The sequence below is a fragment of the Schistocerca piceifrons genome, chromosome X (assembly GCF_021461385.2).
Source record: "Schistocerca piceifrons isolate TAMUIC-IGC-003096 chromosome X, iqSchPice1.1, whole genome shotgun sequence".
NCBI lineage: Eukaryota > Metazoa > Arthropoda > Insecta > Orthoptera > Acrididae > Schistocerca > Schistocerca piceifrons.
In genome coordinates, this window is record NC_060149.1 from 239,518,793 (window position 1) to 239,536,673 (window position 17,881).

Here is a 17,881-nt window from a genome sequence, read left to right on the forward strand (position 1 = left end):
GTGATGTTGTGGCCACCAGAGAGTCCTGTTGCTTAGCAGACTACTACTTAGTTTGCTTGCTCTCTCGCTTCTGTTTAGGGGCTTGCTGGGAAGATTTCCCCGAAACAGCTTCAGGCAGGAAGACCGTGAAGCTCTTCATCCAGCAGCTTTTGGCTCCTTGAGCCACTGGTGAGTGTCTGCCATGGCATTAGTGGAGACCTTCGGAGAAAGGGCCCCAAGGAACCCATTCCCCATGAGAGGAGCCAGAGGAGGCTGTTGCTTCTCCGGCAGGGGCAAGGGGACCAACGTCCCCCGCGTTTGGAAGGCCTTGCTCCTGAAGTAGGTGCTTTGGGAGCAACGGAGGAAGATTTGCCCCCTACCACCAAGGGAGCAGATGTATTATGGTGGCCCCGGAGGGACGACTGTTCATGGCAGAGAGAGAGGAACCACCGACACTTGGGACAGAGATGACGACGTAGCTGCAGAATATGTCAATGTCAACTGAATGAGGTGTAATCTTTCAAATTTACGTTTAGCCTCCGTGTAAGTCAACCAGTCCAGGGTCTTGTACTCCATGGTTTTCGGCTCCTTTTAGGGTACTGAGCAGTCTGGCGAGCAGAGGAGTTGATGCAAGTGGGAGGTGGCGCACATGGAGTATGTGAGTGCAGTGGACGTCCGTAGTCTCAAAATGTGGTGCTGGAAGTGCAGCAGGAAGGCATGTGCCCGAACTTCCAGCCCTTAAAGCACCGCATATGGGGAGGGACGTATGGTTTATCACAGCGGTAAACCATCAAATTGACCTTTTCAGGCAATGAATCATCCCCAAAGGCCAAGATGAAGGCACCAGTAGCAACCCTGTTGTCTTTGGGTCCCCTGTAAATGCACCAAATGAAATGAACACCCCACCATTCTAAATTGGCGCAGAGCACATCATCAAAGTGCAAGAGGAGACTGCTATGGAAAATAATCCCCTGGACCATGTTGAGCCATTTATGGGGAGTGACAGAAACAGGAATATCACCCAGCTTGTCACAGTCGAATAATGCTTGGCATTGGACTGGGGATGCTGTCTGAATCAAGACTGCCCCGTTTCACATCTTGGACAGCGCTGTCACTTCTCCAAACTTATCCTTAAGGTGTTCCATGAAAAACTGTGGCTTCGTAGGTAGAAAGGAGTCACAATCAGTTCTGCTACAGACTAAAAACCGAGGTGAATATGGCTCTCTCCGTTCTGTAGCTCTACGTTCCTCCCACGGTGTAGCGAGGGAGGGAAATGATTTAGGGTCGTACCTGTCGGCGTTGTATTCGATCTTGCCCTTCTTAGTGACTGCTGGTGCCGTACGGTCACCAGCAAGATATGAATGAGTCCGCTTCATTGCGGGTCATCCATCCTGATGCCACCCACTCTGATCAGGGGCTCTCCCCATGGGTACCACCAAGCCACAGCAAAGGCCAACTGGCATAATGGCCATTGTCAGGAATCCTGATGCCCCAGGAAGACAGGCATCTTCTCCCTGATATACATGGGGAGTTTACAGCTCAGGTATCAGCAGTACAATCCCTGTTTTGTCAGGGGGCTACCACCAAATGGGTACACGATGGCCCCACCACAACGGACTGGCTACTGTGCTGGATATTGGGCACAGAGAAATCCAATATTGTCATGGGGGCGAAAGAGGACAAGAGACAATGGAAGAAGATGACATACCCCAGAAAGTGTCCTCGCCCAAATAGGTGAATCGCTGGTGGAGATGCAAAGCCATGACAAGAGATTCAAGAGATCAAATCTAAGGGCATTATGGATAACTCGTGCACGACGTAAGGCATCCTTCCCCATATGGCCCGCACTTCTGTAGAATTTTGAAAGTGGCAGGTCCAACCATTGCATGGGACCTGAACTCATAGGGCCAAAAAGTGTGGGACTCTTTTTAGTTACCTCTTACAACAGGCGGGAATACCTCCGGCCTATTCTATCCCACAGACCCGCAGGGGGATGTCACAAGCTGTGATGAATACAGTGCAGTGTAGTGTAGTGTAGCATAGAGTAGTGGTTAACCTCACTGCGTGCCATGCTGTGGATCGCCGGTTCAACCCAACCACCAGCAAGTATTTGTTACTTCGTATTTACTGCTCCACGGGAGTTTTTGAAATATCTCAATGTTTGTAATGCTTGTAATGTTTGTGTATTCTGGAGTATTCAATGGCTATTCAAATAGCTGCACTCTCCAACCAGGAGGACAGTTCTGTTCTGGCTGTACACTGTTGTGGTAGTAAACCTGCTTTCAGTTGTAAGTGTTGTATTCACTGATGACTCTGCCTTCGGATTAGGACTTCAGTGTGGTTATGATGTGACATTGGTGGAGATGCCGAATACTTCAAAACATTTACATCACCATGGTTCCACTCAGACAACATAAAAGCAGTCACCCACATGAACAGGAACCAGAATACAAGCAGTACATTGACCTAACAAAATGGCCGAAAGGATTGAAGCGAGTTGCCAAATACAATAGGTGGGATGATGTAATGCATTTGACAAATGTATACTTTTACCTGAGTAGCACAGTCCAGCAGCAGTTTGAGAACAAAGAGAAGCTCAATAGGTGGGAGAAGCTCTAGCCCCAACTGAAGAAAACATTTGGTGACAATCAACAGCAAGCCTACTTCGCAGAAGAACAATTAAAGAACAGGGCCCAACATCACGACAAAATGACACAGTCATACCCACAGAATGTTTTGACCCTTTGCAACGTTGTGAATCCAGATATGACAGAAGCCGACAAACTCTAACAAAGGACGTCACAACAACAGAAAAAATTATCAAGTGGCGCCAGGATATCAAGAAAATGCAACAGAAAAAGAGTTGGATGAAGGAGCTATGATCATCTCCTGAATGTGGTCCCTATGGCAGCTATGGAAGACCACCATAATCCTGCCTCTCTCAAATGCCAGGGAGTAGGAGAAGAGATACAGCATTTTATGGCAGCCAGAGCTGTCAGACTGTATACATGAGAGAGAGAGAGAGAGAGAGAGAGAGAGAGAGAGAGAGAGAGAGAGAGAGAGAGAATCAAACATCGACCCCCATAATTCAAGAGGTGATACAATATGTTGAAGAGCTTTACCAATGTTTGGCACCAATCTCCACAACCAGTCGAATGTGCTAGGAAGAGTGGACTTTGCCAATGCAGATTTATGCCATCACCCTCAACCGACAACCCAGCATCCAACCAATACAGGTACAATCAACTCCTCCACCAAATAAAATGTCCCAGAGAAGAAAAGACATTTGGCGGATGGAGGACACATAAGGGGCTGTTTCCACTGTCGATGCCCTGGACAGATTTTACGCTACTGCTTGAGAAAGAAGGTGATTTTTGGATGGCTATGATAATCTAGCTGTTGAGTGCCCTATATAAACCACCACCACCACCACCACCATGCCACAAGATATCATCCATCACAACAGTGCTATTCATGCCAGTCAGCTGAAGGTGATTATAGTCAACATGCAGGATGAAGTCCACTGCTGTACCCCATAAGATGCCGCTCCCTAACACAAAGGAGCCATTTCCCATCGCTGTACAGAGGTACCAGCTGCTGCCTAGCTATGACTTCAGGAAAATTAAAATAAGGTGACCATTTATGGAAGTGAGGCCATCACCGATGCAAAAAAGGCATGGATTATAGTCACCAAAATGTCAAGAAATCTCACTGATATCATCAATGATCAGCCTATCTGGGCACTAGTCAACACAGGGGCTTCCTTTCCTGTTATGTCAGATGCTTATGATCATTAGCTAAAGAAAACTATGTTCCATGATACAAAAGTGATTGTACTGATAATCAAAAATGGCAAGTACATCCACCTGACGGGAACATGTATTGCAAGAATAACTATCACTGACAGAACACCGCTCTTCACATTTGTCATTTTAACAGAATGTAGTTATGATCTTCTTCTCTTATAAGACTTCTGCAGGCATCACAAGTGATCATAGATTGCGGAAGAGATCCAGAACGTCGAAGCTATTCCAACAGTCACACACAATAAAGATTGCTCTTGGCAGTTGTTTGCCATTTAAGACACTGTTATCCTGCCATCATAAACTAGATGCATTCCAGTCATCAGTCGAGATGCTCAGTTAAATTGTGCAGCTTTTGCCAATTGAAAAAAGCTACTCTATTAAGGCTCACATAAGAAATATAGTTGCCTATGATGATCATAAGCATGGTAAGTGTGGTAAATGATCAAGGAGAACTTTCGATCAATTACTGTCACAAGCAGCCCCAAACTCATCCCTGAAGGTGTGTGCATAGGGACAGCCAAACCAGTCCAGGAAGGGAAGATTAGTGTCATGGGCAAAGAATCTTGCTTTGATATCACTACAGACAGTGTAGGGGAGGAATCTACTATTGAACTGCCAATAGGATCTAGCCTGAATCTGAGCAATGTCAGTGATTGTGTCAATGAGTGATAGCCATTCTGCATTAATGTATGGATGCTTTCAATTCTGGAGAGGAGAAAAGCCAGATCAAGTGGCCCACGGTAAAACACAATATCAACATTGGGGATTATTTACCAATTATCCAGCAATCATATAGTGTCACCACCTGAATGATGGAAAAACCAGAAGGGAATGGGTAAGATGCTGTAAGATGACATCTTTCAACCTTCTCAGATCCTTGGTTCTCCCTTGTGGTCCTGTGAAGCAGGATGACGGCAATGGCATCTCTGTTTGAACTATGGACAACTGAACAAAATCACTAAGAAAAATATCTATCCATTGCCCCGCATGGATAATGCCCTCAACTGCTTGAAAGGAGCAAAGTATATAATCTATGGACATTATTGATAAATAGAGGTTGACAACACTGACAGCCTCTATGGGTTCAAAGTTTTTGTAAACCCTCATTGCTACTGCAGTGGAGGCCGAGTCGCCACTGTTGTTACGAAACAGCCAGTTTGTGAGTTCGTGAAACAGCTTCTGGTGCAGTATGCTGCTACAACAATTTCTCCCTGCTCCTATTACATAGCTATGCCCCAGGGTCAGGTAACAGGATAGGAAAACACAGGTCTACAACACTCCAACACATTAGGAACAAAGTCACACAAATGAGTTAAAAAGGTTTACTTATCTTTGTGACTTGTCAAATAACGAAGTCTGCAACACTGCATATTATATAACACAAAAAAGGCTCTCAAAGGCTAAGAGCAAATAATTGTAGGTAAGCTTCACAGTACATAGCAAATGCAATTTACAACTGTCTAATTCAGCCCTGGACGATGGTCTGTAGCCCAGTGAGCATGAGCTGCTCTTCTATCTTCCAAGTAGGCTTCTGTATGTTGTCGTCTGGTCATTAGCGGATTGCACTCAGTCAGAAATTGGCCGAGGCAAAGTCAATGTCTTCTTCCTCAGCACCACCTGTGGCACTGGTGGAACTTGTGCAAGTGGCACTGGCATCAGCTCACATCTTTGTGCCTGTGGAGCTTTTGCCCTGGCTGTGTCTTGTTCAGATGACACAGCAGGAGTTACACAGTCTGGACTATTTGACGTTCCAGCCACCATCGAATGTATGAAGGACAACCTGATTCGACACCTTAAGTGAACGATATATCTTTGCTATATGCATGATGCCATCTTTTTTCAAAGACATCTGAAGAACACTTAAAATGCCTGACAAAGATGTTAAAATGTGCTCAGACTGCAGCTCTCCCAAATTGGAAAAAATGCCTCTAAATCACTGACAAAACAAAAATCTTTGCGTGAATGAACGATGATGGAGTCCATCCCAGTCCAGAAAATATAAGAGCAGTCATAGATTTTCCGATCCCCTGGCAGATTCATGATGTGTGAAGTCTTCTCAAAATTTGTTTGTACTACTGGCATTTCATAAAGAACTTTTGTACCAAGGCACTTCCCTTTCAAGAACTACTGCAGGGAGACACCAAATTTTCCTGGAACAAAGTGCAAGAAAGACCTTTCCTTGTCCTTAAGGAAGTGCTACAATCATCTCCAATTATAGCATTATATGATGAGAATGTCAAGACAGAGCTTCACACCAACACTAGCAGTTTTGGGATAGAGGCAGTTCTAGTACAAATTCAGGAAGGCGCTGAAAAGATGATAGCTTATGCTTCTGAATATTCTACAAGTCTATGATGAACTACCCTAAAACTGAGGAAGACTGCCTTTAAAATGGTGGGCCATCAACAAAATTCTTTCCATATTTATTCAGCAAAGCATTCATTCACTGTTATGATGGATTACCACACTCTCTGCTGGATGACTAGCCTCAAGGATCCTTCATGTCGGCTGGTGAGCTGGGCATCGCTTCTGAAGTACGTAGTCACAATAGTATACAAAAAAGGATGCAAATGTAAGGACACTGACTGCCTTTCAAAGAATCCTTTGTCAGAAGACAGCAGCACAGACGAAATCTCTGTCATCACTGCATTAAATCACACTGCTGCTGAAAAGAATGAAGATCCAGCATTGTTGAAAACTATAAAAGTGTTGATGAATGAGGAACTGATGAAAGGAAAACGAAAATTGGTAAACAGAATTTTATACAAGAGGACCTACAATGTTATGGGGCAGAAATGGTTGCTCATCATCTCAGTTCATCTGTGGCCACCTATCCTTAAGTATTTCCATGACACTCCAACATTCCGTCACTTGGGATTTGTGAATACTCCAGAAAAACTCAAATGCAGATATCACTGGCCTCGTCTGTGTGTATGTGTGTGTGGATATGTTGGTACGGGTCTTCAGTGTCCGTGCAAAAACTGTTTGAGACAAGTGTCGGTAAAGTACACTAAACAGGAGTATAAAACAGAATGTAAAATAAAAGTAACAGAAGTCAGAAAACTATATGCGTACCCGCACAGAAGCACGGAACGAAGTATTGCGTCAATATTAGAACATTGACTAAACAGGAGGAAAAGGGTATAAGGAGCTAAAACAATATAGCAGATGAATGAGGTTGGCTGACTGCAAGAATAAAAAAGGAGGAGCCAGCAGAATGACACCTGTTTTCCCTGCCACTGGAGCAAGTATAGTTGGTGTTGTATCAGCAGGGCCAACTTCTCAGCTGGGTACACAGCCTGCAACAATTGTAAGGGAATTTGAACAGATGAGAAACCGTTTGCCCTGAATATGTCACTGACCTGGTCTCTACTGATCTGTTATACACTATCCGAATCACTGTAAGGAGTGCTAATGATAGTAGCACATGCCACTATTACCTCCAGGGCATCTGTTACGAATCCCACCTGCAGCAGTGCCATTCCTGAAATTGGAATCGATCTCTTGAGAAGGTTCCCTAAGCTGACAAATGTCAATCAATGGATAACAGTCTGCACTGACTATCTCACCCACTACACTGTCACCAACATTGTGCCAACTTCAGAAGCCCAGAAATTGCAAAATTCCTTGCAGAAGATATCATTCTGAAACAGAGAGCATCCAGTGTGACAATATCTAATCGCAGGAAAGTTTTCCGTGCAAGACTAGCATCACAGGTAATTTCACATTGTGACATCACCCACAGCATGACGACTGCATACCATCCACAGATGAATGTCCTCACGGAATGCTTTAATAAGACAATGGCAGATATGCTCTCAATACACATTGATGTTGAACAGAGAGACTGGTATACAGTGCTACACACTGTGACATTAGCATACAACACAGCGAAGCAACACACTACAGGCTTCACACCATTCTTTCCAGTCCATGGTCATGAAGCTGCTATGACAATAGCTACACTGTCCCCAGCTCTACTGGACAATAGTCAGGTTGACTATGTGGAACATCCTACCACTAAAGATGTTTCAATACTGACAATTGTGTTGTCAAAAATATTAGAACAAACAAATTATGTCACACCTACAGTTTAGCCAAAACTGATTATACTTCTAGTTACAGAGCCAACAACAATATTGAATGAGGATAACAAGTTAAGTTATCACTATTTTATGAATAATTCAATCATACATGTTCTCAGAGGCAGAATACATTTCACAAACATATGCAAAGACGTGATTTGAAAGATTTGTTATAAAATTATACTTTGACAGTCTATCAGATATGAGTATTGGGATTTGAACACCCAGGAGAAAGACCGAGAGCACTATAACAGCCAGCACCGGCCTGTGAGGTACAGCCCAGGAGACTTGGCATGGATTTTTATGCCTTTGCGACAAGTAGATCTATCACAATGTTACTAAAGTGCTACTTTGGGTTTTTTTGCATCCTTAGGTGCTTGTTGGGTGTCACATATGAAGTCTAGGATTATGATCCTTCTTCACACCAAAAGCACAGAGACACTGTGCATGTCCTCTATATGAAGTCCTACTACAGCTGAGAGGTGCAGATCTACAGTTGAAGGTTCGAGGAAACAGAACAACCGCTCAACGATAAAGCTTTGGTGTGAGTGGTGGTCTTCAATGCTGATCACAGTGAAGAGGATGTAACATCAAGACCAGAACATTATAATATACCACCACCATGATACAGAAGGCCATTGACAAAATCTAAATCCAGGATGTAGTGAGAACTTCTGAAACAGTGGGTTCCTGTTTCTCCTGGAGAGGGAGCAATGCTATGCACTGTGGTGCATCAGTGCAGCACAGTGGTTATCCTCACTGTTTGGCATGTTGCACATCATCAGTTCAAACTCCACCACCAGTAGTTATTTGATATTTAGTATATATCAAATCTGGAATGTTCTTGACATATATTATGTTTGTAATGTTTGTATAGTCTTGAATATTCAGTTTTTGTATAAATCGTTGCACTCTGCATTCTGTTCTTGCTGTATGCTGGTGTTGGTAATAAACTTGCTTTCAGTTCTAGCGTGTTGTATTTCATTGATGGCCCTGTTTTTTTATTTGGAGTTCAGTGTGGTTACAACCAGACAGTAAGAAGATTTTTATGGTACTACTGCATGATCTTCAGTTATTAAGATTTCATGATTTTTGTTATTTCACTTGTGGCTCTGTTCCTCAAAACTAAAGCCTACTGGTATGTGCATAGTCTTAGAAAATCTTGAACATCTACACTTCAGTGATTATTTTAAGTCTTGAAATATATGCTGTGCACAGAAAAGACCACTCAATTTAAGAGAAATTGGATATATGTCTATCTGTCTCAGGGCTACAGTACGCTGAGCATTTTTACTAAAATTACTATAATTTATTTCTGACTCTGGTTTAATACGAGTGAGACAAAAAATTTTAAAAATGGGTGAAATCTGGTTCACTGTTCACTTTAAGGAACAACAAACAACAGCACCATTATATGTAGTATTCTGTACAAGCATTGCATGGCTGGACTGCCCCACCTCCCTCCCCCCCCCCCCCTTAAAACCATCATCATCATCATCATCATCATCATCATCTCTATCTCTGTGACATTCCACATGACAGTCAACCATAGAGATTAAGTGGGAGCATGACTGTGATGCCTTTGTTATGATTTCAATATGGATTTGATTGTGGGTGCATTTGTTGATTTTTCACCTCCCACAGCTACTGTCTTTTGTGGCACTCTGCAAAAAGCGCATTTGTCGTTTTGGAGAATGATCACTGCCCTTACCTACACACATAGAGTACTCCTGGGATTCAAGCAGCTAATGCCTCTAAGATTTTGTACTAAAGTCTTCACCTCAGGAATGCAGTTAGTTGATATTACATTGTCCGGTCAAGGATCAGAACACACACTGTACTGAATTTTTTTATTTTTTCTTGAAGGTCAGAACTGTTACCATTACATTAAGAAATAAGGATAGTAATCACAGATTAATAAGCTGCACAATAACTGTCAAACCTTTTAATACGAATTCAGGAAGTTAATGTGGGCCTGCACAAAATAATGTGTCGTGACAATGTGCTTCACTGGCTAACAAAACATGTAAGCATTTCTTGAGATTTCCTCAACACAGGCATTTCAGCTATTACCTTACAATCTGATTCTTAACCTGTATGGATTCTTATTCTCCCCCCCCCCCCCCCCCCCCCCCCCCCTCCCCTCCATCAATTTTTAAAAAACCGACCAGTGACTTTTAAACCACAGAATCAGCTTGTTTCTTTGTAGCTCTCCTGAACAACATACATAAGGAGGCATATCATGGAGCTTTCAGTTAATGGTATGAGGAGATGCACTGTGCACATAACTTTATAGAAAGTACCTGATTACTTTATCAAAACTTTTAGAGTAGACTGTACAACTTCAAGTCATAATCGGGAAAATCTTTTATTTTAGGTACTATGCATTTCTGATCAAACAATGTGGCTCTTTAAATACTCTTTGCGAATTGATTTCAGTTGTCTGTCCGTATAAATCCTCCAGATGCAGACAAGATATTCCAAAGATATACCACCCTTAAACCCTAGAAAGACATCACGCAAAGAACTTACCAATGTGTATTTGGTCTTCGCGTGTACGAGTCTGATGATATGCTGGGACATACAGCATTAACAGAAAGAATAAGAACACGAAACATGCTACAAAACATCGTAGATATCGACGGCTGTGGCCATGATGGAACTCTGTGTGTGTGATCTGGCTGAGAGATGGGCGCACTTCATGTAGTTTGTGCACCCTCTCCATCTGGAACAGAAAGAGTTTGGTTTAATGGCAGACACATACGTATACGTGTCAGCACATCAAAAATGAAAATCAGGAGCTGCTTTCCACGTAAAAAGAATAAAAGCCAAGTGGGTAGCAACACACAAAAACACCTAAAAAGAGTGTTACCATGAATTTATTCTCAGACATATATTTAGTTCAGAACCACAGAAACTAGATTATTCAGCTGAATATGAGCAAAAGTTACAATGTGGAATCCCCCCCAGATTTTTTTTGTAGTTTACGTATGATGTGTAAAAAATATGCATCAAAATAAAACTTGTCTATTTTCCAATATAGGTTTCCTGAATCAACCTTGCAGTGTTAAATATTACGAAGCGTTTTAAACATGGTGCAGATGTAAACATTAGGCTATGCCACAGGTCAATCTGTTACAATAACCTTTGTTTGGCATTAATGTTTGCTGGTTTCACCAACTCACTAAATTAGGCCTATAACCATCCAGGCTAATTTACACCTTAGGCTACACTACAGATAGGTCTGTCAACATGATCAGTATTTCAGAGAACACACTCTAACCTTTGAGATGAGATGAAGAAGAAAGTAGTGATAACTTACAAAGTACATAAAATAAAGAGGCTGTGAAAGTAAAAATCCAGGTAAACTGCTTTTATTCATTCTTTGGTAACCAGACTTTAAGCAATCAGTAATTGGTATAAGCATAAAACAGGTAAAGTTAAATTTTTTGATAGTACCGAAGATACTGTAGATCAATAGGACAATTTGTAACTTCAGTTAGCCAGAGACTGTTAAAAATATGAAGATTCTCTAGAAGTGTCTTCAGATTAGGGATGTTTTCTTTATTCAGCTCCATCTTAAAGTCTGACAAAGACGTTTCCCACATTTTACAAAATGGAGGGCAAGTACAAGAATTTTACAGAAAGTCTGATGTAATATCAGTATCAGTTGATCGACTGGTAACTAATGTTACAAAATTTCAGCTTAGTTAGTTATTTCAGCGTAGTTAGTTATTTACTCCAGACAACAATTGTGTGTCTGAATTTATACATTTTTTTATATAATTGCACTGTCCTCAGAATAAACATTTAAAGCATTTGAGAATAACTCTCAATTGGCTGGTAAGAAGTCGCAGTAACAAAACTAGTGGTACAAAACAATTGGCAATTGGAGCACCACATTTCAATAAAGTAGTAAGATTATTTGAGTTATTTTACAAAATAAAGGGACTGGTACATGAATGCATGGTTTTACAGCAATATGATAAAATTCTCTCAAGCTTCCAGCAAAATGATGTCATTTAAAATCCATGAGCTTTTGGAAGAGCACTATCTAGCCATTCTCAAGTAGTGATTGCCGTGCGGTTGCTGCCGTCATCCTTATACTGGGTCTCTCACCTAAGAGTCGTCAGAGCCATTTACTCTGGCGTTTCGGCAGATATTTGCAATTTAATTCGCACAATGTGTAGCTGGAACTAGCCCAAACAAAATTACTTTTAAAGCAAAACTTTACATGCCTGTTCAATACAGCAGTATACAGTTAGTCCAGTACAAAAATCAGTTTAGTGATATGTATCAATAGAGACAGTGCTACCACCGATTTCTTAGGAAAGCACAGGCGGAAACACCAACAATTCGCACAGTCTTTCCAACACAAAAATATCCACACCTACTTGGTATGCTGGCATTCTGAGGCCTGTATCATCTTTCACTGGCCGACTAGGATGACACAAAGCATCTCATATTTTTGCCATTATGTGGCTCAGTAACAGGAAAGACTAGATGGCTCCAGAGGAGGAAAACAATTGATTTAGTCGTCAGGTCTCCAGCAAAAATAAGACAACAGATTAGTCCAGTGAAATATGATGTAAGCCTTAGCACGCCAGTAATGTACACAATACTGCGTGGGTGTGGACAGATTTGTAATGGACTGACTGTGAACACTATTGGAACAGTGGCATGTAGAACATAAGACACGTTTCCGCCTACAGGATCCTGAGAAATCAGCAGTAACCGAGCAAGCTCCAGGAAACAAACACTGAATTGTATTTGGCATAAGATTTATTATTAAACGGGCAAATGGTTTCTGGGATAGCTTAATCAAAGCAATTGAGACTGAAATTTCTGAAAATGCCCTAAATAAATGTGACGGGCTGCAGTTAAGCACAGCTTGGGACTCAGTCACTGGAAGGTTGAATGAAGCACAGTTGTTTTGCAACCAGAACATTATATTATATGGCACTGGACTGGCCATCAGCGACATCACAGGTATAAAGGATGCCCCACAACGGATGGCAAATATTTAGAGCTATGAAAGGACCAATCATTCGAAGCAAGTAAGTCCAGTAAAGATGGGCTCTAAAATGCATAACTTAAGAGTTCTGTGCACTTATTCAGCAGAACTATGTTCCACAGTAGCGGAGATGAATGATTGCTTGTTGCTCTCAAGGTACGCAATTTAGAGCCCATGTTTACTGGACTTTTTCTCCCTTATTTTTTGTCCATATGACCTCTTCCCAAAATATGAAGAGCAAAGAACTTGCACCAAAAGAGATTTGTTCCACAGTATCAAAGATTATCAGATGCTCATATCTCTTATGGTATGCATTTGATAGTCCACGTTTACTTTACTTTACTTTGTTGCTTCCATTGATCATTCCTGTCATATTCCTGAGTACTGACCATTTCAACTTGGACACCCTGTATAAGGATGGCAGCAGTAACATCATGACAGCCATCATTTGAAAATAGCCAAGCACTACTCAGTCACAAGCTCATGAATTTTAAACTACTTGACTTAGTTGGAAGCAAGAGAGAATTTTACGAATAGGGATTGGTATTCTGTTGAACTTTGTTTTATTCACTAACACTACTATAAGCAATGCAACAACTGATAATCTGTGGAATTTGCACTTGTCAAATAGCATATAGCTCAGTCAACGAAGACAAAAAAATGGCAATTAGGGGAAAAATTCATGTTGTCGCAAATTTTTGTATAGTGGTAAAGGGGGGGGGGGGGCGTGTGTGTCATGAACAACATACTAAAAATCCTGATCTGTAGGGCATGAGTGTGTGTGTGTGTGTGTGTGTGTGTGTGTGTGTGTGTGTGTGTGTGTGGCGGGGGGGCACGTTTAAATATCACTTTTTTTTTAAGTTTTTCTTGAATAACTCGAAAACCGTGGCTTCTATCTAGCGGAAACGTTTCCCAGAACGAAATTAAGTATGCTGAATTTTCTAGAAAAATGGTCCTGTTTTCTCTAGGATCAATAGTTTTCACATTACAAGGGGTGAAAATTTATTGTTAAATGAAGTTGATTAAGACCAGATATTAAATGGCTCTAACTCATTTACGTAGTAGAACAGTACTTATGGACAAATTTTGTTCTGATGATGAAACAGGTGGCAGCAAGTAAGGGTGGGGGTTTGGAGAGAGGAGGAGGGGATGGGCGGTGGAGGGTAGAAGATGATGGAACACATGACGTGGAGCGATGTTAAGCACTTCCCTTATTTGTGCGTCTGCAAAACAAAGAGCATGTTAATGAGTCCTCACTCCGCCTACCCCATTATGTTGCAAGGACCAACTCCAGGGTTTTTACCAAGTTATTCTGACCCTTCCACAGCTCACCTTGTAAATCACTGGTGACGCAGTGTGCAGACACAGCTGGAGATTTTTGATATTTCACAAAATGCGTTGGATGATGACACATGCAGTAAGTGTTTAATTTTCCACAACTGCATTAACAGTAAGTGGAATACAGATATTAGTTATTAATAGAACTACACATTTGAAAAGAATCTACGTACATCTCTGCACGCCACCTTGCACCAGTAGGTGGGAAACTGATTGCTTGGAACACTGTACGTTTGTTGCAGCTTTTTTCTGGGAAAGACCCCTTCCCCACCATGAGAACTGCTCACTCTTCAATTTACACATGGCATTTTATGTCCACTTCTGTTATGTGAGTCGACAAAAACAACTTTACTGTTGAGTGAGTTCAGTGGTTCCCTCTACCTTTATAAGGTATGTTTGTACCTCGCAATTTTTGTTTATACTACTATTTAATGGTTTAGACAGGTTCACAAATCAAAAGTTTCATGTAATAATTACTTGTTGCAGTTTATATGATCGTGCACCAAGAGCACGAAACGTGTCATTCCTTATTAAATATTCTAGCAGAGACTGTCTTATATTTGGAATTAATTTTACTAAGTTATTAGTTACTTACCACGATTAAGAGAGACTGTACATGAAATATGTTCCTATACACAATGGCAGAGAAGTGTTTGATCTGTGAGTGTGATGACAGAGACCTATGCAATGTTGTTGGGAAAGGAATATGTGGATTGCTAAATACCAGTTATTTCAGGAAAAAATGGGAAAGCTGAAGGTTTCAGAAACAAAACAAGCGGTGTTGTTCATGCATCTCGCAAGAAAAAGTACACTATAGGTGATTCAATTAAAAAGGTTTTCAAGAGAATCTCTTTCAGAGGAACAGACTTCAACATCAGATGGAGTCAAACAACTGCGTTCAGCTGAAGCAAAATTTGATTTTAAAACTAACTGTCTGTTTTGTGCAGAAGCAACTGCTGATGAATTTTTTTTTGATAAACAGAAGAAAAAACCCCAAAATGGCATTGGAAGGTTTACAGTTACGATAATAAAATTTTAGTTCATGCACAGCAGAGGAAGGATGAATGGGGAGATACCACCCAAAGACATATCTGTTCCATTAGAGATCTACACACTGCAAATGCAAAGTATCATGAGGATTGCTACAAAAGGTTCTTCATCGGTTCAGTGCCTAAATCTAGACAGAGTGGATGCCATGAGAATAAAGGAATTAATGCATCAATAGAAGAAACATTCTATTACGTAGAGGGGAATTTTGACTGCCAGTTCACCTTAGAAGAGTTGTTGGCGCAAGTTTCTGGAACATAACCTCACATAAAGACAGTCAAGGACAGACAGAGAGAAAAGTATGGGGATGCTATTGTTTTCAGCACAGTCCACACCAGTAAAACTGTTCTGCGCTTTCGTAGCTCAGGCAAAAAAATTTAAATGATGCATGGTATTCTTCAAAGTGCCAAATGAACAAGCAGAATAGGTAAGAACTGTAAAGGCAGCTGCCACTATAATCTTAGAAGACGTTCAGTTAATGGTGTATGATTTTCTGTTTCTCCACCCAGTGACAAAAATTCTGTAGTGAAGCTGAAAAAAAAGGGCAAAACAGAAAATTAAAAGAAAGCTGACACCTATATCCCATACCCTCATTGCTGCCATTCACCCTCATTCATTCCTATCACCTATACTACATGCTGACACACTCTTCATTCACAGCAAGTGTGGATCAAAAACTTTGATCATTCTACTAGTTGGTTTCGGATTCAGTGGAACATATTAGATAGCACAAAGCTAGAGCTATCAGTTGTCTGCCACGCTGAATAGCCTGTCCCAAGTGGAACATTTTGTCAGTATGTATTCGACAACGCCAATTTCAATGTCTCCACTATCGATAGCTGGAATAGTTTCCACAGTATTTGGGCATGGGGGGGGGGGGGGGGCGGGGGGGCATCAAATGCATCACCCAAGCCTCAGCTCTTCCACCATCTAAAGAGGTCCAAAAGGTTAAATTGGCTCTCTCTGGCACAGCAGTAGGCAAACTTGGTGTCAGGGAACTTCAAACATTTGAACACCTCAGAAGAAATGCATTATGGCACATTACTGTCCCTGACTTTAACATAATTGATCCCATTCCCTCTGACATATTAACACCCACCATGCCAGATATACTGTGGATGTGTGTTAAATTGCTTCATTCTGTGCAGACCACTCCACAAGTGTCAGCAGTTCCCCAGTGAAAGGGATTTATGCAGCCTCTCAGTAACACAAGTAGTGTTGAAAGAAGTGCAGAAAATTTCCTAAGGTTCATCAATTCACCACCAAATGACTACAATACAGAGTACACAGATTTACAATACACTGCTAACAATAGCCAGCTGCAAGATGCCATAATTTGTCTCGTAACTTTCGACCAGCCACTATACATAAAGGCTCGAGAAATCCAGTGTGGGATAATATCCGTGAGATTTGGAGGATTTCATACACTCAAAATCGTTCGTGGGGTGCACTGATCACACAATGGCATGGTCTGGGCTGAAAGAAGTGTTAAGCTTAGTTTATGCCGCAAATTCTGTTGAAAAGATGTTAACTGGACATGCTTACAACAGAGGTATTAGAGAACACCTAGTTGTTCAAGTGTTTTATCTCTGATCATTCAGGAAGATGCCAGTGTCTCAGAGGAAGGAAAGAAGAGTTTTATCAGCATTTTTAGCAACAAAGAAGATCTTACTGTACAAAAAATTGAGGGGGATGATTGTTTGGCATCACTTTCAAATAAATTTAAGAATGAGCTGGCTCGTCACACAGACAATGGACCTACTGCTGCTTTGTGGGTTGAGTATTTCAATATGGTTTCATTAATGAACAGGTTAACAGATTTTGAATGTCATGATAATGGGAATGGTTATTTGGCATGTGTTCAGAAAATGATACCTTTCTTTCATGCAAGTGATAATTCTCAGTATGCAAAATGTGCACATCTTTACATTCAAGATATGATAGCATTAAAAACTAGCCGGCCAGATGCGTTCAAGGATTTGCAGCTAAGGATTATTTCACCATAAATAGAATTGCATCTTCTTGGGCAGGGGTTTGGTCAGACATGACCATAGAACAGACTAACATGCTCCATTAAAAGCTCAGGTGGTTTGGCATGAGGAGGAGTCATAACTAACTCTGTTCTAGCAAAGTTGGTTGGAGGATCTCCTGGAGCAGCCACCATCTGCTCAGCATTAGAGGAGTTTACTGGAGTGACTTTATTAAGTGGGAACCAGCATGTTGATCTCCAGGTGTCATGGCAAATTAGGGATGGGCAAGGCCGGGCAAAGGTCTACGAGTGGTTCAGTGACCATCCTCCTTTTTCAAAAATGAGTTCACTAATGTCTCTCTTGACAGGGATAACCAGAAACTCAAAAATAAATAGTTACCAAGTCCTAGAAATTGGTTCAAGAACCATGCAGAGTCATGTTGCTTGTAATTTTGGTGACATAAAACAGTTTAAGAAGAATGTGGTGATGTCTTTGGCATGTGCCATGGTACACATACAAATAGTGCACCATGGCTCGATCTGGAAGAAGAAGAAGAAGAAGAACAAGGAGAAGAAGGTGGTGGTGATAACAATACAGTTGTTGATCTTTGAAATTTACAAATCGAAGATAAGATGATGTTTT

At 41.3% G+C, this 17,881-nt stretch overlaps 1 protein-coding gene across 4 annotated transcripts in view; it reads right to left on the minus strand.

The window, feature by feature from the left end:
- Positions 1-17,881, minus strand: part of LOC124722019 (beta-1,3-galactosyltransferase 1-like) — a 120,171-nt gene that overhangs the window by 41,110 nt on the left and 61,180 nt on the right. For all 4 annotated transcript variants that reach the window (XM_047247195.1, XM_047247197.1, XM_047247196.1 and 1 more), the window contains exon 2: positions 10,403-10,595. In XM_047247195.1, coding sequence (XP_047103151.1) covers positions 10,403-10,595 — 193 coding nt within the window. The remainder of the gene's footprint in view (positions 1-10,402; positions 10,596-17,881) is intronic.